The sequence below is a fragment of the Rhipicephalus sanguineus genome, chromosome 3, assembly GCF_013339695.2.
Source record: "Rhipicephalus sanguineus isolate Rsan-2018 chromosome 3, BIME_Rsan_1.4, whole genome shotgun sequence".
NCBI classification, from domain to species: domain Eukaryota; kingdom Metazoa; phylum Arthropoda; class Arachnida; order Ixodida; family Ixodidae; genus Rhipicephalus; species Rhipicephalus sanguineus.
In genome coordinates, this window is record NC_051178.1 from 81,059,183 (window position 1) to 81,085,765 (window position 26,583).

The 26,583-nt window shown below is 46.7% G+C and overlaps 2 protein-coding genes across 2 annotated transcripts; both read right to left on the minus strand.

Moving 5' to 3' along the window:
* Positions 1-11,456: 11,456 nt before the first annotated feature.
* On the minus strand, positions 11,457-12,355 carry LOC125757622 (uncharacterized; the record flags this gene model as incomplete). Its single annotated transcript, XM_049413243.1, has 1 exon — positions 11,457-12,355. A coding segment is annotated over exon 1 (750 nt), but the record flags the coding sequence as incomplete, so codon positions are not given.
* Positions 12,356-15,099: 2,744 nt separating this feature from the next.
* LOC125757837 (uncharacterized) lies at positions 15,100-16,038 on the minus strand. The gene has a single exon (XM_049414039.1). The coding sequence runs from the start codon at positions 16,036-16,038 to the stop codon at positions 15,100-15,102; it is 939 nt and encodes a 312-aa protein (XP_049269996.1).
* Between the last annotated feature and the right edge of the window lie 10,545 nt (positions 16,039-26,583).

The following is a 26,583-nucleotide window of genomic DNA, read 5'->3' on the forward strand; positions in this document are numbered from 1 at the left end:
CAAGGTTGGTCACAGTAGATACGGTCACGGCGACAGAAGGAGCGTCACGAAACGCATATAGCTCCACTTGGGCCCGAGTGCAGTCGACAACGGCGTGATGGCGTGATAAGAAATTCCATCCTAGAATGATATAGTGGGAACATGAAGGCAACACGAGAACTTCAGTGGTGTACAACACGTCTGGAATTACCACTGTGGCTGTACACTGTGGTCCTTTATGAAAGCGAACACGCGAGCTCGTGACCTGCGCTCTCGTAGCAGAGGGGCGGTTGTCAGCAGTGCGCCAGGGATTTCCGTAGTGCTGCGGTGTAGCAAAAAATGGCATGGTTGACGGTCGCAAAGGCTGTGGGGGCGATACTGGCAGACTACGCCGTGGCCTTGCCGAGGCACCTGCATAAGTCAGTGCAGGCGGCAGGTGTCGGTGGAGAGGCGGACGGCAACGGCAACGCCTCGGAGATCTGCTCTTGAATAGCCTGTCTGATGGTCGGCGTTAGGCACTTCGTGGGCAATTCGGTGGACGGCATTTACGACAGGCACGAGAGCTGCCGAGCCACTTCTTCACGTACATATTCTTTTATGTGCGCCAACAGGGTGCGGTCACCACTGACGGTCAGGGTGGCGAGGGAGTCGTTTGCTGTCGTCGACCTGCGAAATTAGGCGCGTTGCTTACGAAGTTCTTCAAAGCTCTGGCACAAGGTCACAAGCTCGGACACGGTACGTGGGTCCTTCGCCAGCAACATTTCAAAAGCATATTCGTCTATGCCTTTCAAGATATGTCTGATCATGTCTTGTTTGGTAACATCAGGGTTCAGGCGCTTGCATAGATCGATCAGATCATCGATGTAGCTGGTGAAGTTTTCGCCCTGCTTTTGCGCATGTCCGCTTTGGCGCTGTTCGGAGCAGAGCTTGCGTATACTGCGGGGCGACCAAACACAGCTGCCCAGATGGTCTTGAAAGCGGCCCACGTGGAAAATCCCAAGTGTGGTTGTGGAACCACAGGCTGGCAGTGTCTTTGGGATAGAACGGAACATACCCCAATTTCGAGGGGTCGTCCCATTGTTGGCGGTGCTCACCTTTTCAAATAACAGCAGCCAATCTTCCACATCTAGGTCCTCGGTGCCGTTGAACAAGGGGGGATCGCGTTGGCGCAGGGTGGTAGGCACGATGACCAGCGGCGACTGGGTCATGCGGCCCACGTGGAAAATCCCAAGTGTGGTTGTGGAACCACAGGCTGGCAATGTCTTTGGGATAGAACGGAACGTACCCCAATTTCGAGGGGTCGTCCCATTGTTGGCGGTGCTCACCTTTTCAAATAACAGCAGCCAATCTTCCACATCTAGGTCCTCGGTGCCGTTGAACAAGAGGGGATCGCGTTGGCGCAGGGTGGTAGGCACGATGACCAGCGGCGACAGGGTCGTGCCTTGTTGGGCGGTGCCTTGCTCGGTGGTCTGATCAGGCATTGTCGGCGCAGTTGTCGGCGCATTGCCGGCTTCGAAGTTCCAGATTTGACGACGTCGCACCTCCACCACTTTGAAAGGGGGTTGATTGACGACGCCTGGTTGCAGGCGGACAGCAGGTACAGCCAGAAACAACCAGTCTCTGCAGCCACAGCTCACGAACAGCGCTCGCACCAAGAGATGGTCCCAGTGGCGAATGCCTTGCTCCTTCACTGATACACGGACAATAGAAGTGCAGAGGACAGCACTTACATGTCGTGTCTGCTCCCACTTCCTCTAAGCGCTGTTCTGTCCCCTTCCATTGTTCCGTCTTCCGGTCAGCTTCAAACTAATTTTTAAATATGAACGTCTACCATCTACCCCAACTCGCCATCTTGTTGAAATGTTGAGGTCATAGAACTAGACACCCTCCCCCCCCCCCCCTCCACATGGCATGGGGGGAGGGAGCAGTATAGTGCTGTAAAGAGTTGTTGAAGATGACACTCGATGATTGGTGAACTATTTGAGAGAACAAAAACCCGACACGAAAGAACAAACGCCATATCAAATGGCTTTGGAGAAGAGTAGGATTACTAACACTGTGTCACTAAAAATCTTGGCAGATCCCACGCCTTGTGGGAATCGGTGTTATGCGAAGCAGTCAGCGAGCAGTTGTCTATGCTGCATGTTTTGGCTTTGAGCCAAGCGTTAGGAGGTGGATCGACGTGTTTTACAGTGAAAGCTGTTATGAGATCATTTCACCGGCCGTTTTTGGCGCCGTAGTTGTCCGCCGCCGCCGCCGCCGCCGCCGCCGCTGCCGCCGCCGCCGCCGCCGCTGCCGCCGCCGCTGCCGCCGCCGCCGCCGCCGCCGCCGCCGGTGTCCGTAACCAGTATCGCTCGAAATAAGAAAAAAAACTAAATAAGAAAAAAATTCCAGGATGGAACGAGGTTCGAACCTGGGTCCTCTGCGTGGGAGCCCAGTATTCAACCTCTGAGCCATACCGGTGCTTGAAACTGCTTTGCTAAAAGGTCCTATACAGGCTTCATGTCGGGAAGGAACCACTTAGCATATGTAATATAGCGTGGTAGAAGAGTAAAATAAGCACCAAGCGTAGCACAACGCGAATTCTGTAACCAGGCGTCACACAATGCGAATTGCGCAACGAGCAGGTTGTTGAATGCTTCCAACCCATTACAAAGGACCCTGCCATAATTCTTCATCATCAGGCACAGCATCAACAAAGTGCGCATAATGCCTTACATGGGTTTAGCAGGTACCAACGCTCTCCGTAGAAGGACAAAAAATGGCAGAGTGCCTGCTGGCCTACTTCTCAAAAATTACAATTATTTATAGCGTAGTGGGTTCCTCGCAAGTGCACTTGAATTGGTTGCCAAGGAAGCCCATAAGCGCATGATACACTTCCTCTGGGTCTCAGTAAAATTACAATAATTTATAGCGTAGTGGGTTCCTCGCAAGGGCACTTGTATTGGTTGCCAAGGAAGCCCATAAGCGCATGATCCATTTCCTCGGGGTCTCAGTAAAGTTCTTCGCCCCCCCCCCTCTCTCTCCCACGTCAACGCATGTTATACAGCATGAGAAGAGAGGGAAATAGCGGCCGGGCGTCACCCAATGCAAATTACATAACTGGTGGGCCGTTTAAAGATTCCAACCCATTACAAAGGGCTGAGCCATAATTCTTCATCGTCATCAGTCGTCGCGTCAACAAAGTGCACATAATGCCTTACAGACGTGTAGCTGGTGCCTCGCTTCTCCGCAGAATGACGAATAATGGCTTAGTAGGTGCTTCCCAACTTCACAAAAATTGTGATTTATGGCGTAGTGGGTACCTTTCTAGTGTACTTGTATTGTAGCCCCAAGAGAGCTTAACGGGCTCTAGAAACGCCGCTCTTCCAGCTTTCGCTGTGACTGTGCTGCGGTTTTAGCGCAGGCCTGGCGTTTTTTTTGTAATCGCAGTAGTTGGCTGCACATCGTGGCCTTATCAGGCACGTCGACTACACTGGCGTTTAAAGGGTATTTTGTGGTCTGACGTAACGTCAGTGCTCACATTAGGGTACAGGCGTGAGTATTATCCATACGAAGTGCACTTGACAGTGCGATGATGGGAATATCATATGTAATTTTCCTTAGCGTATTCTCCGCGGTCTAGCGACACTTGTATATATAGCTTGCTGAATCATAGGAATACAAATGCAATGTTTATTCCACTTCTATGAAAGCGGAGCCAATAAACCCGGCATGGCGCCTGTATCAACGGAGTACATATTTAATGTTTATTGCTGTGTTATAAAAATAGATAACCCGCACTGCAACCACAACCGACGCTGCACCGACATTACGCCTGCATAGCGTATTTTTATAAACCAGTCTCAAGACGTGGTGTGGCTCTGTGGTTGAATATGTGACTGTCACTCAGAATGGTTGGGTTTGATTCCTGTTGGGATCCTGATCTTTATTATTTCCATTCGTCGGGTCAACGCTGCGGATGTCAATTTTTCTTCACGCTGTCGCATGTAAATTACCAATGTCTGTACTCGCCGTTCCTGGGAAGATATAAACCGTCAATCTCCTGTGGCGCATACCCGCTTACCGTATACGGGTATGTGGCACATGTGTCTGGAGGAAAGCGTTTGACGACGTACACGGCAGTATTCTCACGTTATTCATGTCATGACCAGACAGTCATATCCGTCAAACCCTCTCAGCCTCCCATTCCAATTTTGGTCTACATCAAGTAAAGGAGGCGAGGATGAGAGCACCCAGACGTAGGGGGATAGATAGATAGATATAGATAGATAGATAGATAGATATAGATAGATAGATAGATAGATAGATAGATAGATAGATAGATAGATAGATAGAAAGAAAGAAAGATAGAAAGAAAGAAAGAAAGAAAGAAAGAAAGAAAGAAAGAAAGAAAGAAAGAAAGAAAGAAACGCTCAAAGTGACAAAGGTTTGCTAGGAAATGCTTCGCATTTAATAACTAAAAGAAGTTACACAATTTAGGCATATTTCGCTGGCGCATCACACATCCTTAGGTGCCGCTGATGTGCTGGGGGAATTTCTAAACAGGGGCGTATTCCACAAAATGCTTTTCGTGCCAGCACTGTGACACAGGCAAGGCCATTTGGCGACAAGGCTGCCTACCACACTCTTGAACAACCATAAATATTCGATAGGAGCAACGAAGTGTTGAGTTTGAGCCCTAGAATATGTTTTCTCGATTAGCGAGAACGGTGAGGACGTTACCTTTTGACGTTGAATGTTAATTGGTAAACCCTGCAAACCAACTTCATTGAGTACGTGAAAGATTATGCAGTGCTGCTGAAGGTTTTGCTGTTGCGAAGGCGCTGAGCATCCAAGATGTATTGCTTATTTATTTCCTTTGTGTATTTGTATGCATAGATTGAGAAGACGTACACAACACCACAAGACATGGAGTGGGCGTTCAGAAACGGAACGTTCTTTTTGCTGCAGGTGAGAAATAGCTACTGGAGCGCTTAACTTCTTACTAGCGGAACTATAATGCAAGGTGGTTTTTTTTTTTCAGAGCCGCCCCGTGACCACATTCCTCAGGGAAAGTGACTGCGAGATGGCGCATGAATTCGACGAAGGTGTTAAGTCAGCGAAAGAAATCTTGACCAAGGCTAATGTTTCGTAAGTGCGCTGTACTCTTAAAACGTTCGATCCCCCATCTGAGGCACTTACTAAGAAAAACCATTTGCTAGTTCCCAGAATGACTTTCTTTTTCAAAGCGTGTTTTCGCTCACCCCGCGGTATTGATTGAAAGAAGCTCTGACGCCAACTATCTATGTCAAATACAGTGAGAATTAAATTATCCGCGCCAAGGTAGCCCTCAGAGCCGACGAAGACCAGACGAGGCCAAGTGTGCGAGTGTTGCTGGCATATCTTCTGCAATTACGATTTGGTGTGCTTATAAGTAGATGAGGCCGCTAAACTTGAGACATGCAGGATGCATGTGGCTGCACTTACGTTTAGTAGCTTATCCTGTGACTGTTTCAGTGAGCTGTCACGATGAAATTCTTATTACGAGGCGCACTATCACATAAGATTACACGTGCGATTAACGGCACACGCGGTGTTTGTTAAAATAGGACATTTTCTCGCGCACCGTATCTTTATCAATTAGAGTCCCTACGTTTGCTTCTTCAGTGCAACGTTGAACAAGCTTTAGTGATTTCCCGTCTCATGTTCACATATGTGTTATCGGAGCTTTCGGAAATTATGGTTAGTACTGCTAAGGCGCTTGGTCATCTTGTGCCTGACCGCTTCCTGTGCCTGATCTCAATGCAGTCGAAATGACAAAGCCCGTGTGCTTAGATTTAGGGGCACGCTAACAAACCCGAAGTGGTCGAAATTTCCGGAGCCCTCCACTACGGCGTCTCTCATAACCATATCGACGTTTTGGCATGTAAAACCCACGTAGTTATTATTATTATTATTATTATTATTATTATTATTATTATTATTATTATTATTATTATTATTATTATTATTATTATAACACTTCTTTAAAATAATTTGTGAGGGTCGCAGTGGATATTAAAATCAGTGCGAGAATATGCGATATCTATTAAGTACCGTAAAATCCCGAGCAAGCGCCCCCCCCCCCCCCTTAGAAATCTTCCTGGATTATCTTTCACCGTAGGGGAGGCGGAGGGGCAGGAGCTTGCTCGGGATTTTACGGTATCTTGTTTAATATATGAAGACTTCATATTTAGGATACTTGCTGTTTCAGAGAAGTGATGCCAGGAGCAATGAGCCCCCTCGCTATACCATTGCTACGATGTGCCTTCGAGATAAACTGCAGGGTATGTTTTATTGCTTGTAGTTTTTTTTTTTTTCTTTTTGCCTACATCCAAAACAGAATGTGAATACACTGCATTCAAACATGGGTGATATAGCTCGGGCTATAATCAAGAAGGAAGTAGTAGAAGTTGCTCTTTTTCCCACACATTATCGTTTACATCTTAATATCTCCGGAGAGGTCTCGCCCAGCAGACGAAAGAAGCGCGGCAGCCAGTCATCTCCGCGACGAAAGAAATGGTCCCGCTCGTGCACTCGTCAGCGTATTCTGAAGGCGGAGCCACCGGCCTCCCGGCCGTCCGGCTCGTGACGCCAATCTGGAGTGCGCACCTATAGACCTTTTTTTTGTGGGCTCCGCCATATTGCTCAGCGGGCGGCGCCGTCTCTGGTCTCGCAGCCCACCGGCATATGCGAAGCTCCGCGTTTGTATTGCAGGTAAACGTGCGGCTGCAGTTGCAGTCGGTTTGTTTTCGTTCTGGCGCGCTGAATTTCGCATCTAGTAATGAAGTCTAGGTACGAAATGAGTCTGTGAGACGTGCTGGAAAGGTTGGATCTGGTAAGGGTCAAACATGTTATTATACGACGGCGCGAACGTGCCGCAAGTGGTCGATGCCATATTAAAGACGATAGTCTTTCTTGGGATACTCTAACGCAGAAATTTTGATCTGTCTGTCTGTCTATTTGTCTGTCATACGATTCAGGTACCTGGCCAAAGTTTAAGCACTTACTGAACGCCCAGCCATAATGAACAGGTAGCTGCGTTCATACTTGTGAACACTGTCGATCAAAAAGCAAATATAATGCATAACTGAGACGCAACATCAATACGTAAGTATTATTAGGTGGTGTGTTTCTACACTAGAATATATATATATATATATATATATATATATATATATATATATATATATATATATATATATATATATATATATATATATATATATATATATATATATATATATATAATTCTGCAGACCCTAGTGTATTTTAGGTTGCACTGAAAATGCGACGCTATGCACGAAAAAACCCACTGCCGACGATATGTTGCTGCCACCTGGCAGTGACCCTGGGAACAGCATCACGGCGAGTAGCGGATGAGACATGGACTCACGTAGTACGGCCGGCAGAAGACTATCGTCTTTCGACGACATTTGCAGCGAGGCACGCAGATACGCGGCCAATTTTTTTTCTCAGCAGACCGCCAGCAGGTTACGAAAAAACCCCTTTTCGGTTGTGAGCTGAACGCTTTACCGTCTCGGCTACATCCGCTGCACAGAAAATAGTGTTTAGAAGTTGCTCTGCAGATATTTTGGCACGGCGGTTCTGTTGCAAAACCGCGCAAATATTTCAACTCGATGTACCATGGCAAGAAAGTTCTGGCACCCTTAGGGAAGACAATAAATTTTAGATGCGAAGCAGCTTTTGCGCTGGGCTTTGTCTGTAGTTGCATTGCCGACCGTCCGCTTTCTAAAACCTACCATAGCCATCTGTAACATATTGAGCGCGCACTCGCGCCAAGCAGGTCTTCTTCGTCTTGTTCTTCGACCGCCTTGACGACGATACGTGGAGAGCGCGCGCTCGCGCGAAGGAGACATCTTCTTCGTCTTGTTCTTCGACAGCCTTGATGATGATACGTGCAGAGCACTTTAGGGGTTCGGGCTGCCGTATGCTATCACAGCTTGGCGTAACGCAGACAAAGCCACGTGTGGTGTCACGCGCTAGCGAGCTCGGGCCTGTGTAAGGGGCTGGGTAAGACGCTGTGGCCTTTCCCCCTTACACTCTCTCAGCAATCACGTGATGGCGTCGGGGAACGAGATTCTGCAGACGCACGATGAACCCGCGTGGCGTGCTCCAACAAGAGTTCGGGACGAGTAACAGCAACAGCAATTACAGTGAATTCATCGTGTGCTCCACATGCAAGGACGCGTTAACATTGGGCTAGGTGCCCGTGATGAACGGAACTTTAAGTACACCCATGCGCTCCTTCGCATCCCCCCATGGTTCCCTTTAGTGGCAGATGGTGAAATTTTTAGGGGCGAAGCTCCTTAAGGCGGCACCCGTTCGTCCCTCGTAGTCGTAGTAGTGCGTAACCAGTCGTAACGCTAGTACCAGATATTGACCTCCAAGGTGGTGCCGGTGGGAGATTTTTCCTGTGCGTTGTTGAACAATAAAAAATTCGCAGCGTGCGCGTTAACTAAAAGCCGAATTCTTCTGTCTCTCGTTCCCCATTAGCAGCCATTGACATGTTCCAGTAGGAAACGTTAGTAGAAGTAGAAGTGTAAGTGTTAGCTAAAAGCCGACTTCTTCTGTCTCTCATTCCCATTAGCAGCCATTGTTTACATCCAAGGTAGTGCCTGGTGAGATTTCTCCTGTGCGTGATTAAACAATAAAAATTTTGTTCAAAACGCCGTTGATTGATGAAATAAACCAACGAAAGACGCCAGATGTTTTCTAAAAGCAAAACGAAAGAACGCCAGATGTTTCTAAAGCAAAACGAAAAGACGCCAGCTGCTTAACGAAAGACGCCAGATGTTTTCTAAAGCAATAGTTTTCTAAACAATGAAAATTCACAGCTTACATGTAAAATTAAAGTGAGCTGCTAGTCGTCATAACTCATCGAACCTTTAGTATAAACGCGCCCGATCTCACATCGGTGATGATCTATTGGGCAGAATTCACGGAAGATTCACGGTTTACCGATGAACCTCCGCAGCTTCGCCCACTCATCATCATTCACTCCGTGGATATGCTGTGATTTTTTCTTGCACTGTAACCTTTGTTTTTGCATTGAAGGTTTATTTATGCTATCGCGCCGACTACCACTCGTACATGCGGTTGGGCGTGAGTGCGCAGGCTCGATTTCGTGGCGAGGATGGCATCTTTTTGTTGCTCACAAACTGTTGTCTATCTTGTTTCTCAGCGTTTAAATGACCACTTATTACTCGCTCGTTTATTGTCCGTAGGTGTGAACGAGATTACAGCTGTTTACAGGAAGGTGCTGGCACATAAAAACGATGCTGACGCGAACATTCCGGCATGCTTCTTTTTTGTCGTTCTTTTTTTCATTTTTTTCGAGTCGTAGTATTTGAATGGCTTTCGGCGGCGATAAAGTAAGATGGCTAGAGGGTTTTTTTTTTTGCCGGTGCGGCAGTAAGCGCGCCCGGGCGGAAGCCTATGATCGGCATCGGATTTCAGTGTGCGGATTGTTCATGTTTAGGTATCGTTTAGTATTATTCTTTTTTTTTTCGCTGCATAACTTCGTGATATGGAGTAGCCGAGGCAATATGGACCTCAACCTCTCCACAGCAAAACAGTTAGAACAGAACAGAACAGAGGCATCGGAGGTGATCGGTGTTTATTTTTTGTAATTAACTTCGTCTACCATATGTACTGATTTGTGAAATTCTTGCTTTCTTTCGCAAAGGTAAGCAGGAATATTAGTTCAAGAAACACTGGACAAGCGTAACAACGTGGTTTTTGTTTTGTTACTTAGAAGAAAGTGTACTATGCTGTATATCATTACGGGACTTGTTGGACACGGTTCTTGACCACGTAAAAATTCTCGCCCTGAGGTAGTAATAAAAAGTTGATCTACACACGGAACGACAAAACTTTTCTTTTTCTTTTTTTTACATTTCGGCTGTCATATCGCAGCCAGTTCGGCTGTCATATCGGCTGTCATACCCCGCTGTCTTACGGAAGTGGTAACCTCACGACAAGGATATCGCCACATGCTTGTCATGAAGTGTTCATTGAATGTTTGGGGTTTACAAAGCCGCTGCGGAGCACAAATTATATGTACGATGCCGGTTACGCCACTGTGAACTCAAGGATTTCTCGTCCGAGCTAATAACGCTACATCAACTGCAGCGATCACCGTGTTGAGCCGAGCAACCAGGTTAATTGTTAGACCAAACACGTCATAATAAAATATATTAATAAAAGGAAGCGAAAACAGCATAGGTGGCTACTCAGGAATGTTAGTTCACGAGTGGTGCTTAGACGTTTCGCACTTTACCGGACAGGGTCGCACTTAACAGCATATGTTGTCATCCGATTGTCATTTGAATGCATGGAACACTGGGAATTCTAGATATATTGGGGCACTTGCCCATTAAGAACAAGTAACGTAAAGCAAACGATGTACCTTGAAGAGTCCTCAACCTCAAACACTCCGCGTTTGGTGATGCACGTCGCATACTTATTCAGATAGCAGTTTCCTCTTTTTGTGTAGTTGTTAGAACAACTAAAACGTCAGAGTGGTTTCCCTTGACATTTTGCTGGCTGACATCGGAATAAAAGAAAACAAAATCCGGAGGTCGACCTAAAACACGCAAAAATTGTTCGAAAACGCCACTCCTCGAAGCACATGCCCGCACACTCCGTGCCGTCGCGCACGAGCCGGAAAGGGGGATAGCGCTGGTTGTCAGACCGGTCCTCCTCGCCCGACGCAAATGTCTACATATTGGCACAGACTTCTCTGCATCTGTCTTTGCGGAGGAGATGTTGCGGACTTCCAAAGTTGTATCAGGCTATGGAGGAGATGAAAGATTGCATTTATGCGCCTTGTCCAGCGCTCAGCATACGTTCGTAATACAGGCTGAGTCCGAAAACTAACTTCCCATTCATGTTTTACAGCGAAAGCTGTTATGAAATCATTTCAGCGGCCGTTTTAACGCGATAGTGTTAAAGAGCTCGTATCGCAGAAATTGCGCCGTCGGCGTCGGGACCGTTGGTTGTGAGCGAAAAATCATCATCATGTCCGTGACCGAAAAATCGAAAAAGCTGCAAATAAAATAAATAATAAAAATGTTGGGTCCGAGTGAGAAACGAACCCAGGCCGTCTGCGTGGCAAGCAGGTGTTCTACCACACAGCCACGCCTCTTTTTTTTTTTGATCATGGTATTTAATAGAATGCGTATGAAAATAGTACACAGTATCACAACAGTAGAGTTACACTACTACAGTCACTTAGCGACAATGAAAGTACAAGCACTTCCACAAAACTGGAAGACTAACTTATAGTCCTTCATTCCAGGGAGAGTTCTTCATCAGGTGTTGCACAGAAAAGGTGGCGAGGCTAAGCACCTCGCCAATATTGTGTACCAGTCCGGTCTGAAATCAAGTTCGTCGTAAACTTCTTTTAAATTAATAACCATTCGGGTGAAATGTATACGTGACGACGTGATCGGCTCTGCGTTACGGTCCTGCATTCGCGTCTTCCACAAACTGTGCATACCAATAACAAGGAACATATCGTACGGCACTTCATCAAGAGGTGTTGGCATCAAATAACGAATAGTGTACGAATTAATTTCAAATTCTTTCTGCAGAGTTCGCTGAAGGACATCCCAGAAAAGAATCGCATCTTTGCAGCTCACGAAGCAATGCTCTATGGTTTCAGGTACATCACAGAGACGGCAGTTGACCGACGATACAAAAATGCCTTTTGTTTGTAACCATGTTTTTACGGGGAGTGTTTCAGAATGGAGTTTATAGAAGAATGTTTTTGAATTGGGAGATATATACATTTTTTGCACTCGTTTCAACACATCATGGCCTGGAAGATCAAAATATGATGATCGGTACAGCGGAGGAGGGAAGAACATAGATATTAAGTCCTTATATAGTGTTTTGCGTGATACAGTATACAAATATTCTGTTGAAAATCGGGCTTTAAGAAATCGAACAGCAGAGTAAACTTCCTCCATAAATCCCCACAGGCATGGGCGTGCGGAGAAGTTTGAGGAAACAACCAAGTCAGGGAAACAATTAACAAAGTTAACTTGCAAGAACGAACGAATGATGGGATGGGAATTGTCACGGAAAAAGAAGAAGCGTGAAACTGTTTGCCATAGATACAAATGTATTAAACCCAAACCACCGTCACTAACTTGTCTGAAAATGTTGTCACGACGCATGGGCTCAAAAGTCGAAGACCATATGAACGTTGCAAATATACGATGGAAGCGTTGCACGTAAGACCTAGCACAATGAATAAGCTGCAGCACATAGTAAAGCTTTGTTGCTAAAAAAGTATTACAAGCTTCGGCTCTCCCAAAAATGGAAAGGCGATATGGAACAAATGCCTGGGCCTGCCGTTCAATCAAAGGGACACGTTCTTTCCAATAGCGTGCACTGAATCTATACGCATCTAGTGGTACACCAAGGTACTTTGGTGGAATGCGAGTCCAGTTAACCCCTGCAAACTGGTTCGGCGTACTGCCCCATGAGCCAAACCATAATCCTAAACTTTTTGAGGAGTTTAAACGAGCTCCAGAAACAATGCCAAATTTCTCAATTTCAGATATTGCATTTTCAACACTTGGTTTATCGGTGCAAATGATCGCTACATCATCTGCATAAGCTAATATTTTAACTTCATTGCCTAATATACTGAATCCTCGGATACGACTCGATTGTACTATGCTCAAACACAGTGGCTCAAGATAAAGGGCAAACAAAAGTGGTGACATTGGGCATCCTTGCTTTACAGACGAGCCAATAGCAACTGATTTTGAAAGGTGACCATTAACAATTAGACGAGTCGAAGAATCGTTATAACAAAGTCTGACTCCGTTGAGTACTATGGAACCAATATTGACATGTTCAAGGAGAGAAAAAAGAAATGAATGGCTCACACGATCAAAAGCTTTTGCGAGGTCTACCTGCAACATTGCCAGCTGTTTTTGACAACTGTAGCAGTACTGAAGAACTGTACGCATGACGTGTATACTATTTTGTATGGAGCGACCTCTAATTCCACATGTCTGATGAGGACCAATAAGAATCGACATCGCAAATTGCAACCGATTTGATAGGATTTTCGCAAAGATTTTGTAATCAGCATTTGATAACGATATTGGTCTGTAACCCTCAACACTACGCAGTTTTTCTTTATCAGAGCTTTTTGGTATCAAGACCGTATGACTTTTACAGAAAGACCGTGGGAGCGTGTCCATGTCATAGCTTGTTTTGAAGATATCCAGCGAAATCGGAGAAAGAGTAGTTTTAAACGTTTTGTAAAACTCGGCTGAAATTCCATCAGGGCCAGGTGTCTTCGATAAAGGTAGTTGATCTATTGCCTGTTCAATTTCCTGTATTGTAATTGGACTGTTCATGGCAGCACAATCATCGTCATTCAATGGGTTCAAAAGAGAAACAAAAGTAGCCTTTAGGTCGACATCCGAATCGCATGAAATGGCACTAAACAAAGCTTCATAGTACCTTTCAAACTGAAAAATTATGTCTGTTGTGTTTGTTATCAGAGTTCCGTTAGCATATAGATCAGGAATTGCTTTAGAATTAGCATGATTACGTTCATCTAGCAGAGCTTGACGTGTCGGTTGCTCAGAATTTAGTGTCCGCCTGTTTCGTGATCGAACACGTGCCCCTCTGTAGCGGATAGTCTCATAATGTTGTAGTTGACACTTAATGTTTTCGATGTCATTGATGTACTCGCCTGGCTTTTCACATTCCATCTCATACAAGTTACAGAGGCTTTTAAGAAGTGTCTTTTCCTCATTCTTCCTGTAGTAAGATTTCACAGACCCAATCGCGATGGCTATTGAGCGAACCTCTTGTTTAAACAATTCCCAAGCAGCGAATATATGCAACCCCATAGAAAACGATTTCATCTTCGCCGCTCTAACTCGATAAATAAATCCCTGATCGCGTAGAAGCTCTGAGTTTATCTTCCAGAGCGCCCATTGTGGTCGGAATTGATTTCGGCGGTTGGCACTCATTTGTCCAATAACAATGCAATGATCTGAGAACGAAACCGGTTCAGTGTTGCATGACCATTCACGAGAGATAAGTGATGATGACACGTAAATCCGATCAAGGCGAGCACAAGAGCCTCCCTGCAGTCGGGTATACGCAGTTACGTGACGCGAAGCATCTATGTCAATAAGCCCTGCGTTAGCTACAATGTCAGACAAAAGCTCGCCACTCTTATCTCGTCGACTATCAGGATTGCTGCGGTCGTTAGGATCACACACACAGTTGAAATCTCCCATTAACACAGTACATCGATCAGAAACAATTAGGCCAGATAAATTGTTGAATAAATCAAGGCGCTGTGAAACCTCATTAAACGCATATAGGTTAATGATTCGCCATGGCACCCCTTGCAATACAAAGTCACAGCAGATATATCTGCCTTCGTTATCGACACTGGTAGTAATGGCTGAACAGGGTAGGCCTTTTCGCAGAAACAACTAACAGCCCGCCCATAAACCGTTTGCATGTGAAACACAAACATTATAGTCACACAGGAAAGGGCGTAAGGCCCTCTCAGTCTCTTCGTCACTCTCGATCTTTGTCTACTGAATGGCGACAAAGTCGAGGCGCTTTCGTGCGATAAGTCTACGGAGCTGCGCCTGTTTCTGCGAAGACCTAAGACCACGTACATTCAAAGTCGCAAAGTTGAGTCGCTCGGAGTGCGCCATGATGGTTACCTACAGTTATGCTTATTGTCCCATGTGGTCAGTCCTGGAGGACGACGGTGAAGCTTCCCATGAACCTCCACCAGGCCTCCTAGACCGTGACCTGCGACATTTCCCTTTGTGCTTGGAAGTTCGCCGACGGCGTGGTTTCCTATTCACACTCGCAGTGTCGCTGTCCTTGCTGGATTCCGAACTGTAGGACGTCGCGCGTCGCTTAGGAATTGTAGCCTCAGGAGAACCTTGCATGCCGTCTTCTGACACTGCACCGTGATGAAAAGGCTGCTGAGGAAGTGAAGAACAAGCAAGTGGAATATGTTCAACCGCCTTCTTCGCAGGGACTACCTCCTTTGCCTCAGGCTGCTCAACGTTACCTTTGGGCTGCTGTTTGGTCTCTGGTTACTTCGCACGTGGCACTTCCCGCAGCCGTATCAGGGTGCAATTTTCGCGTGCCTTCAGGGGGCATTTTGCTCAATCCATGCGCATCGGTTGTAGCCGGAGAGTCGCCTGTCGCATCCAAAACCTCCGTGGCATCCATAATATGTTCTTGTAAGCTATCCTCTTGTTGCTGCGTGCGTTGCCGTAATTTGTTAGCGTACGTCACCACGCAGTCCTCGGTGGCATGACCGAAGCGTCGACAGTCATCGCAGCGGGGAGTTCTGCAGTTGCGACGGATGTGTCCAACCTTGTTACAACGTAGACAAAGTGGCGGGCGACCAGGAATCAGTATGAGGCTCTGAACTCCACAGACAGTAAGAAGGTGTGGAATGTCACCCACTCGAACTCCATCGGCGAGGGACAATACCACATCACGATTAAGAGTCCGCATTTCTTCCATGTCTGCCACTTTCCAGTTTTCCATTGTTATTGTCCTGACTTTCCCGAAAGCCTGTAGCGCCTCTCGAATGTAGGCATCCTCCAAATGTTCGGGAAGCCATAGAAGCTTCATCTTCACTTCTGTGGGTTCCGGGTCGATTACAAGGCATCGCCGGCTTTTTACGAAGAGTTCACTACGTGTCACAAGCTTTGTTTTCGTTAGCGTTGACTTGCACGTCACCATCCACACGTGTGACATTTGAAACTGGCCTATAGAACTGATTTCCTTTATGTCGATGACATCCCGAAGGGCGTCTCTGAAGTCCTGAGCCCGGTATGGGCGACCAGCTAAGTCTGCATGTAGAAAAACGGAGTTGACGACCAGCTTACCGGAAGGCAGGCGGGGAAGCACAACACGGTAGTCATTACTGCTAGCTGAGGCCTGAGCAGCACCTCGGCCTAAGGCCGATGAATCCTTTGAAGCGGAGAACATGAAAGACGCAACCGTTCGGAACGTCGTCTTCGTCTTCTCTCCACGCCACGCCTCCGCTTGGAGCTGCACTAAAAGTAACTTTCATGCTTCCCAAAAATACGCGTCCTGTATACAGGTGTCACAGTACGAGATGTAATATCGCAGTAATATTGCGTGGTACAAGTGTACATTGCCATAGGGCGTCACACCATGCCAATATCATAACGACTTCGTGGTTTAAAGACAGCCACCCATTACAAAAGGCGCACACATTAGTGCGCGTATTCCCTTAAGACCACGTAGTGGGTGCATCGCAACTTCGAAGAAGTTTCTCGCGCATAATTGCTCCTGGTTTTAAGCATGCTACCCATTACATAAGGCACACGCCTTAGTGGGCGCATTCTGTTAAACCCTCGTAGTGTTCGAACTGCGCACTAGGAACAGAATATCGCTATCGCGTTCAGCTCTTAAAGGCGAAGCTTAAGCGTCCCCAATTTTTTTGGCGCCGTAGTTGTCCGCCGCCGCCGCTGCCGCCGGTGTCCGTAACCACTATCGCTCGAAGTAAGCAAACAACGAAATAAGAAAAAAATTCCAAGCTGGAACGAGGTTCGAACCTGGGCCCTCTGCGTGGGAGCCCAGCATCCAACCTCTGAGCCATGCCGTTTTTTTTTCTTTATTGCTGAGCCATGCCGGTGCTTGAAACTTCTTTGCAAACAAATCCTATACAGGCTTTATGTCGGGAAGGAACCACATTAACACATGCAATATAGCGTGGTAGAAGAGTAAAGTAAGCACCAAGCATCGCACAACGCGAATTCTGTAACCAGGCGTCACACAATGTGAATTGCGCAACGAGTAGGTTGTTAAATGCTTCCAACCCATTACAAAGGGCTCCGCCATAATTCTTCATCGTCATCAGGCACAGCATCAACAAAGTGCGCATAATGCCTTACATGCGTTTAGCAGTTACCACCGCTCCCCGTAGAATGACGAAAAATGGCACAGTGCCTGTTTCCCTACTTCTCAGAAATTACAATGATTTATTGCGTAGTGGGTTCCTCGCAAGTGCACTTGTATTGGTTGCCAAGGAAGCCCATAAGCGCATGATCCATTTCCTCGGGGTCTCAGTAAAGTTCTTCGCGCCCCCCCCCCTCGCTCTCCCACGTCAACATATGTTATAAAGCATGACGGGAGAGGGAAATAGCGACCGGGCGTCAACCAATGCAAATTACATAATTGGTGGGTAGTTTAAAGCTTCCAACCCATTACAAATGGCTGAGCCATAATTCTTCATCGTCATCAGTCGTCGCGTCAACATAGTGCACATAATGCCTTACAGACTTGTAGCTGGTGCCTCGCTTCCCGCAGAATGACGAATAATGGCTTAGTAGGTGCTTCCAAAATTCACAAAAATTGTGATTTATGGCGCAGTGGGTACCTGCCAGTGTACTTTTAGTACCCAATTAGTAGCCCCAAGAGAATTTACAACGGGCTCTAGAAACGCCGCTCTTCCAGCTTTTGCTGTGACTGTGGTGCGGTTTCAGCGCAGGCCTGGCGTTTTTTTTTTTTTTTTTCATGTAACAATAGAAATCCACCATTGCCGCTTTCCCTGCCCGCCGCTGAAAATGGATACGCGTGCATTACGCACATTGGAACCGCACTATGAACCTTCAAATTCAATTCAGCATCACCAGAGCTGAAAAATAATACTGCGGCCCGAATCCTCCCCGCTTTCATTTTGTAGATGCTTTCTCTTTTATTATATATAGGATACAGTTGAACGTTCATGCACAAATGAGGAGCCGCTTACGTTTTTGTTCCTGAATGGGTAAAGTGTATTTTAAGAAATCGAGGACGCTCGAGCTTCACTTGAAGAGTAGAACACGATAGCGTAATCGGGCCCCACTGATGACGATGATTCAACAACTCTGAGCGCCTTGCAATGGGTGGGCCTTTGAATCCCTCACACTTTGTGCAAATCGCAGGTCTTGACGCCTAGCGCGATTCTACGCTTCTACCACGCAACATGGCATGCGCTGAGAAGACTCCTAGGATTACATGACATTCGAATAGGAGTTTTTTTGGGTGCAATTACAAGCAATGGCGTCGCTCTGTGGTGGAGCACCTGCTTGCCACGCCGGAGGCCTTGGTTCGATTGCGACTCGTTCCGTAGTTTTTTTTTTTCATTATTTTTTATTTGCGTCTATCCAATTTTCACTCACGGATCAAGCTGATACTTCGCTCACAACCAGCGACGCTGACACCGACGCCGACGCCCACACCCGAATTTCCGTGAAGCGAGCTCTTTAACGCTATCGCGTTATTAACCATATGTCCAGCATCACAGTTATTTGAAATGTCATCTCGCAAAGAACTATAAGGAAAGAAGCGTTCGTAAATTCGGGCTGTGGATCCGTAATAGTAAAATACATGTTACGCTTGAAAAATGCTTGTACGGAAAAGATACACACAGCGCTGATGCTGGTTATCATTGCTGAACCCGTTCTGCCAACGGGAAAGAGCACAAGCCAATTAGAAGATTTGGAACTTAGCCCCCTTGTGGGCGATGCCCTCGGCCGTCTCGGCATTTTGGGTTACGATGATGGGAGGGTGTTTGAGCGAGCTGCCTCTAGTGGTAGCCGCTGCGAAGCGGTGTCGGTCTTGATATTCAGCTGCGTCGACGAGGGTGACGCCAGTGGTATCGCCGTAAGCTTTTATGATGAATGTGGCCCGTGCCTTCCTCCGTTACTTGTTGCATTAAGGTCGCATCTCACAGCAAGCATTACGCATCCTACACCAAGACCCTCACCCACCGGAAAACCAAATCACGCTCGTCTGGATTCCAGCGCCTGCCGGCGACGTTAATCTGCATCTCACCAACCTCAACGAGGTCGCACACTACGTAGCACGAGGCCTAGTCAACCGTGCCGGAGACAGCGCAGGTGTATCCGCAACGCGATCGCCTCACCAACTACAGCGACATTACGCAAGGATTTCACCTCGCAAGAAGAGCCTTTCCCACCCCTCATCACAAGCTAAACAGAACACAGGCAAACACACTCAGCCTGTTACAATCAAACACGCACCTGTCACTGTATCGATACCACAAAATATACCCAGACATTTGTCCTAACCACACTTGTAAGATGTGTAAGACCCAGGTAGCTTCCTCCCGCATATGCTGTGCGAATGTAAACCCCAAAACCTGTTAATTAACACCGAGACCCTCTCGTCCAGAGGGCATGCCGTCGTGCGCAGCTGCCGCCTCAACGATTTACTTTGGGCTACCTAGCAATCCGGCGAGGCAGTGAAGAGGCAAGACCTCGACGTGCCAACGTTGGTGGCCTAGGCCCACCCAACTAAACTGCTAGTTTCACTAAAAGTTTGTTCCTCCTCATTCTCCCCTTTATCAGGAAGCCCCGTTATTGCAGTGTAAATTATTACTGTAACAACATAAGTAAAAAAATATATTTCCATAATAAATGAAGTCGCGCCGCGTCATTTCTTAAAAAAATTTATTCTATATATGTATACGTGCGGAGCAGTGCTGGGCAGTATCGAAGATACATGTATCTTAGATACTATCTTAGATACTCTATGGGTATCTTTTATCTCTATCGCGATACGTCTCGAGAGACGAGTATCTGTATCTGTATTTCCGATACATTCGATAAAATATCGTGTATCTTAAGATACAAGATACTTCTTTCTCAACACAACCGTGCGAAACAATATTCGCTGATCAAGCTTCCCTTCTCTAGCTGGTACTGGTGCCACTAAGCCATCTGAATAAGTCTAGGGGCAGTGACGAAATTTTATTTTTCCGCCAGAGTCCTCCAGTTAGAGCAGAAGATGAGGAAGACAAGCGCGCGGACGTCTACGCCGAGCCCACGTACCTTTTGTTTTCTCGATTTTTTTTTTCTTTTTAGTTGCACCAATGCCGCGACACTTGCTCTTAGCCACTGTCCTGCGCCGCGTACTCCACTGCGTGCAGCGTCTATCGCGGGAATTCTGATGTTGCTACAGTGTCGTTACTGAAGATTTTCTTGCGTCTTGCGTCTTGCTCCGTAACGAAATGTGACGCATGCAAAAATGGGGTTGCTTTGTGTCGAGTGAATTTTACATATCAGGCATTTGAAGGATCTCGTGGATGTAAGTTATACTTGGATGCCATTAATTAACTTATATGCAAATAAGGTTCCAACAACTTTAACAGCACTGGTACTGATGCTACGTCTAATAGAGCAAGCGTTTACCTAGCAGAATATATCTTGGCGTACCGTATTTTTCAATTCCTGCTACATATATTCAAAGAAGTTATGAAATCATAATTCGATTATTAGCACAAGTGCTTTCTTAGCTGTCATTTTGCATCCCATGCATTACCTAGGTCTCTGTACTGTGTTTCCGGTCTGGTCACTGCCGTATGTCTTTGTGAACGTGCTCCCAAAATAAGATCTCTGCTTTATTCTTTTAATTGTCTGCTTTATATTGCTACTACTGTTTGCCCATTTACACACTGCCAAGGCGATTTTGAAAACAAATATATAATTATGTGGGCGTCCCTTGAGTGACAACACAAAATATTCTGCTTACCGCTTAGGAAAATAGCGAAATTGAGTTTGCGTTATCATAATGAAAATCATTAAGAAGCACCTTAAAGATGTTATGAAGGGGATTGGGGAAACTTTGTTTTACTGAATGCTCCGTTTTACTCATGAGCGTCCCAACGAGCCCTTTCAGGAAATTTTCTATAGGCTCTGAATTTTCCATTGTCTCAGCAGGTAAGTTGATGATACTTCCTGCTCATAGCTTTTAAGGGCGCCGTCTGTATTGTGTTTCTGTACTCATTCCATCTTGATGTTTGATACAGAACCACCTCTCTATTTTACTTATATTTGTTTTTCTGTTTTAGGCCTTCTTAAATATTTTTCGTACTAATAATCGCCACCTAATGGGAGAAAGGAGCGACAATAGCGCGAATAGCGACCGTGTCTTGCGACGCTTTGTGCAACTGTACACTACGTCTGAGGCGTTTCTGTGTTGCACATGTTCATTCGTTGACGAAAAATTGCTAAAATATTGCACGTTAGTGTGTATATCAACAAAGGATCCTTTACGCCAGCAGATAAGTAGAATATGAAAATTCATTGCAGTTTTATGTCATCTACGTATACACCAGAGGTATCAAACTGAGCTTATAGCCAGTGGGCCGTAGTCGCTAAATATAGCTCCAAGGGCCGGCAGAGTGAAGATGGTGGCAGGGAGTTTGAACAAAATGACGTTGCCATTCGAAAGGAAGCCTTACCCATATCTCATATATAGGTCATTTCTGAAGGGGATTTGGAGTCAGAATTCGACAAACATCGATACCGATGTACACAACGAGTGAAGTCTCGACGCGGATTTTGAAACATAGAGTTTTTGCTCCACGGTTATGTTTCAGCACATGGTGACCACATGTTCCTAGCGAAAGGAATGCTTGAAACCTATCATGTCTGTGTAGCTCACGAACATACCTATTTAGAAACTAAAACAAATGGGACGAAGATGGTCACGTGTGCGGGCCGGGCCGCTAGCGAAAGGTCTCAAACCCTTAGTAAACACCATGCGTCCCCCCCCCTCCCCCCAAAAAATGTCGCTACCAGCGTTGTTGCTCCTGTACACCGGCCCAGATATACGGTATTGTGCAAACTGTCCTTTACGGACAAGGTAAAAGTCAACACCGGTATTGGCGCCGTCGTGCGAAGGCTTCTTATTCACGTTATTGTGACCAGTGCTTGCCGAATAAATAATCCCCGTAACAATATCGACAAAGCTACAGGCGCGATGCACCAGCGCCGTTGACGAGATCGTACAGTGGTACCGCCAAAATGGCGAAAAGCAGCGTTCTGTAGGTCCGCTTATCTCCTGAAGCACACTGGAAGCTGCGAATGGGACTACAATGGCAGGTGTGGCGTCGTGTGAACGCTAGCGGCCAGCATACGATAAGACGAGACTGAGTGTTCAGCAAGGTCCCACAGTCGCCGGCGAAGAATTGCTGCCTCCTAGAAGGCCCGGCGAATGCAGGTGCGATCTTGCAAAGGATCATGAAAGCGAACTCTTTCAACCCGCTAGCTGGTCGGCAAGCTGAGCAGGGACAACCATAAATTGCAAAAATGAGAAGCGAAAACCGTTGTCAGCGAAGTGCATAAAGAGCTGTCCTGAGAAGAAGCTAAAAGAAACCCCAGTAATTGTTTTGGAAGGGAACTAATTACATTGAGCAAGAAATGCAAAACTTTTGAGATACTGACAGACATTTCACTCAAGTGAAACAAAATAACTGTTAAGAAATTTTCATCAAGACATTTTTGTGCATAGGCGTTTCCTGCCACATTATATGGATCTATATTAACAAATTTGTAAATGTATCGAAGTATCTTAAGATACAATTGCCAAGTATTTTATCGGATACAATTATTGTGGCAGTATCTTGTATCTGTATCTCCAATAATTCTTGCCTGAGTATCTTATATCGTATCGAGATACAATTTGAAAGCATCTTTGCCCAGCCCTGGTGCGGAGTTAGTGGCGATGTCGTGCCCGTAATCATACAGAAAAAGGAAATCGTGTCCGCTTTTCATGTAATTAGATGCACCTTAAGTGCAAGAGACCACTGAAATGGTGATTTAGAGTGCTTTGATAACTTGGATTGAAACAAATGGCACATACAATATCTGAACCACGACACTGTAAAAACAACAACCAAAGAATATATCATGGCAGACATTTAATGTACATTACAATAACAACATATTTGCCGATCATTTTTCAAGTAACCGTGTTGCCACATTTATAGCGAAGCAGGATGGTCGGCTGAGGCAGTAGTGAAGATTTTGATATCGTGAAAATTTTTACGAATCGTCCGCCGAAGTTATTTATTACAAAATTCCACCTGTCTACGTTAAGTAGCATTTAGGCAATTAATATGTTTAATGTTTACCTTTATAAAGACAACAAAAACACTCCACTCATCTCGCGTGTAGCTGGCGTGACAAGTGACTTTTTTAACAGCATAGCTGTTTAAGCCGGCCGTGATCTGTCCGACGCAAACAGAAAAAAAAAACTCCACGCCGCGTTGACGTCACCGCGCGGTGCCTAGCAACCGGTTGCACAGATGTCCTGAAGCAAGGTCTGGGTACGGGCTAGTTGGTATTTCATTTTAAATTGTGATCACAGCGCAAATACACGACACAGAGAGCAACGAAGACGAGCGCTGTCTTCGTTGCTCTCTGTCTTGTGTCTTACTTTGCGCTGTGATCACACACACAAAAAAAGCACACATGTGGGGCTGCTTGGCTGGCCCACACACTGCTCCGACACCAGCCCGGCTGCCTGTACACTGCGAGCAACCACTCGGTCGCGCCAGACGTGACGTCACGGTCAACGGGTTATGCGTCCCTTCGCTGTCTATAAAGCCGGCGCGTGGCGGTGGCGCCAGACTCCGACATGGGGACACCGAAGAAGGTTCGCACTGCTGATGAGGCAGCTGCTTACCGGGAATCGCGGCGAGCTGCCAAGCGAGACTGTTGAACTCGACTGATTTAAAGTGATCCATGACGTAGTATGGCCGAAACTGCGAGAGGTGAGTGTGCTGGGCATGACGAGGACTCGGCATCACTTGGCACTACTTAGTGTAACTTAGTATCAGTTCGCATCACTTCGTATACCTTTGCATCACTTCGTACATCCAGGACCAGCTAGGAACCAATGAGTTCCGCTGTGCTTTTAGCCTCGCGCCACTAGTGAATGCTACGACCGCCTTTTGTGATCGGGTTCAAAGCTGATGATATGTTGTACAAACACTTTTGGGGTTCGTGTCGTGTCGCTGCCACGCAAATGATGCTCCACTGGTTTAACCTCCAATATAAACGTTTATTAACATTAACTCAGAATACGGAAAACACGTTGCACAATTCAACTGGTCGCGGCCCCCAGTACTGCCCTCGAGCCTTCTTGCCGGCGGGGAACACCCTTCCCGCGCGCACAGCGGTCCGTCGCCGACTGACTGGGCAGTGCCAAATCCGCCACTCTTGAAGCCTGTGAGTGGCCCACGCGCATCGCCACTGCGCAGCACGTGGCGCTGGGATAGTAGCCTGTCGATGGGCGTGGCTCCTACACGCTGTTACAATGAAATCAATTATTTGCTTCCAGGCCACTGCCATGCGGTTTATGCAAGCCTACGACCCCGACCCATCACAATATGTCACACTGTGGGGGCCAATGCTTCGCTACCACTACTTCCTTTGGTTGTCTGACGTAAGTACTCACACTACTTTGTAAGTTTTCTACAGAAAAACCTTAAAATGAAGAAACACTGGCGGATCCCATGCATTTTGGGAATCCATTTTAGCACAGCAGTCAGCGAGTAGCTGCTTACGCTGCACCTTCAGTAAAGTCTTCCGCGGCGTACCGACGTGATTGCCAAACTTCAGTAGTTGCATGCATATCATGGTTTTACTAGAGACCAGCGGCGTAGCCAAAGGGGGTGGGAAGGGTTTTGACTTCAGACAGACAGATAGACACAGAACTTTATTTCGGTGCTGAGAAACTCTACAGATTATTGACTTCAGAAAAGTGTTGGGAGAAAATGTTTTCGAGCGTAAACAACTGTTAATAATTCGGTACTTCTTTTTATTTAGGAAATGAAATATGCACTTAGCGCAAGGTCCCTTGCAGTAAGATTTCAAGCATGGGTAGTTCTGCAACGTACAACAAGAAAAGCTACTACACAAAATATTATACCGATTTATTCTAAAAATCTTTCGTGGTAGACTTTAGTGTGAGCCATTCGGGTAATTGTCATGGCCTGTGCCAGCGGGAGGCGCGGGGCGGCAACAACCGCCCCTCAAGTATGTTCGCCTGTCTTTCTTCCCCTCTCCCCTCAAGACAAGCATATTCAAAACAGAACGTATAAATTTCTGACTCCCTGCGTGAAATAACTCATATGTCGTGTGCACCTACCCCCTGATCTGGTAAAAAAATAATCCTGGCGCCGGCCCAGGGCACTTCAATAATAACGGCAAAAAACAATCTGTATTATTATTATTATTTGGTTTGAATACATAGAAAACACGAAGACACAGAGGAAATAGGGAGGGAACAGGCTGACAACTGCCACGTAAAGGGGCACAACGACTGCCTGCTCATTTGGGAAAGGGGAAACATTGGGGAAAGGAAGATAGGGGGGAAAGGAATAGGAAAGAAAATAGGTAAGGAAAAAAACACAAAAAAACACAGACGTAAACACGAATAAGTGGTCAGAAGGAAAAATGTCTATACGCGCGAGGCCAAATCGCAAGAATAGGGGAACAACTCGCGGGTGCCAGCAAAGGCTCAAGGATTCCGGAAATTACGAGGCTGAACACCGGAGGGCTGCGAAGAAGGACCGCTTTCTTCCGCTGGTTAAAGGTACAATCGTTTTTCTATCTTTCATTGGTACAGTCTAATAAACGGACGTGCCACCCAACATTAATCAACATGAGGAATATTTTTTTAACTGCGCCACCGTACGAACACAAATCCACAAATATACGTGCGAGTAGGACATGCGCCGTCCTCTTGGGTGGCCGTGCCTGTCCTTGTCTCATGTCTCTTTGTAGTCTTAGTACGTTCGCGCAGTTCAAAAAAAAATTACGCCTTCTCCCGCTAAATGGGACCATGAGGCGATGCGAAGCCGGAGCACTTGCACGATCGCGTTCCGTTGGCTTTCGTTGGGCATGCTACCGACCTCGCGTCGTGGAACGCGAAGAAGAACGCTACGCGCGTCGTGTCTTCCCTCTAGCCTTGCCGTTAATTCTCACAGGGCGAACGCGGAACGCGGTCGTCCGGCGCGCGAAGGGGGGGGGGGGGGGCGTAGGAGAGGAGAGAGAGGGGGAGGGGCGCTCATCGCGGCGTTGCGCAGGAGAGGGGCGATGCGAGAGAGGCGATGCGAAGCAGCGTTCCGGCATGTCGAGCCAACACCCTCCTGGTCGAGCCCGCGTTTCAGAGCGGGAGTGGGAGAGATGTGGAGAGGTAGATGGGAGAGGGGAAGTGGAGACGGGAAAGAGGAGGTGAAGAGGAAAGGAGGAGGGGAAAGAGGCGTGTGGAGAGGGTTTGCGCATGCGCAGTAAGGGTGGTTACGCCGCACACCTACACCGGTTTGAGCTCCGCTAAAAGATGCTTCGCATCTAAAATACTGGGTGGACGCGTGAGTTTCGCCTTCAAGAATAAACGCGATAGCGCAATTCGGCACGACTCGCATTGTGTTCTCATTTGCCACCATGGCTTCACTTCTCCGTTGAGACGCCAACTGTGCCATAAGCGAAGGAACGCCTGTGCGCTTTTAGCATTGTTCGTTTCAAGGTATCCTAGAATGACTACTGGAAGTACTGCTGCGAAGCGCCCACTGCATCATAACTCTTCCTGTTCCGAATTGTTGAAGTACCCACTATGCGTCCGTAGGGCAACACGCGCGCGAATGCAGCTGCACGCGTTCTTGATGCTGTTTCTGCTGACGATGATGGTCAATAATGCCAGCGCGCTTTG

What these genes read in the sequence shown, in the direction of transcription:
- LOC125757837 (XM_049414039.1), bottom strand. Translation starts at nt 16,038, where the DNA reads ATGTTCTCCGCTTCAAAGGATTCATCGGCCTTAGGCCGAGGTGCTGCT.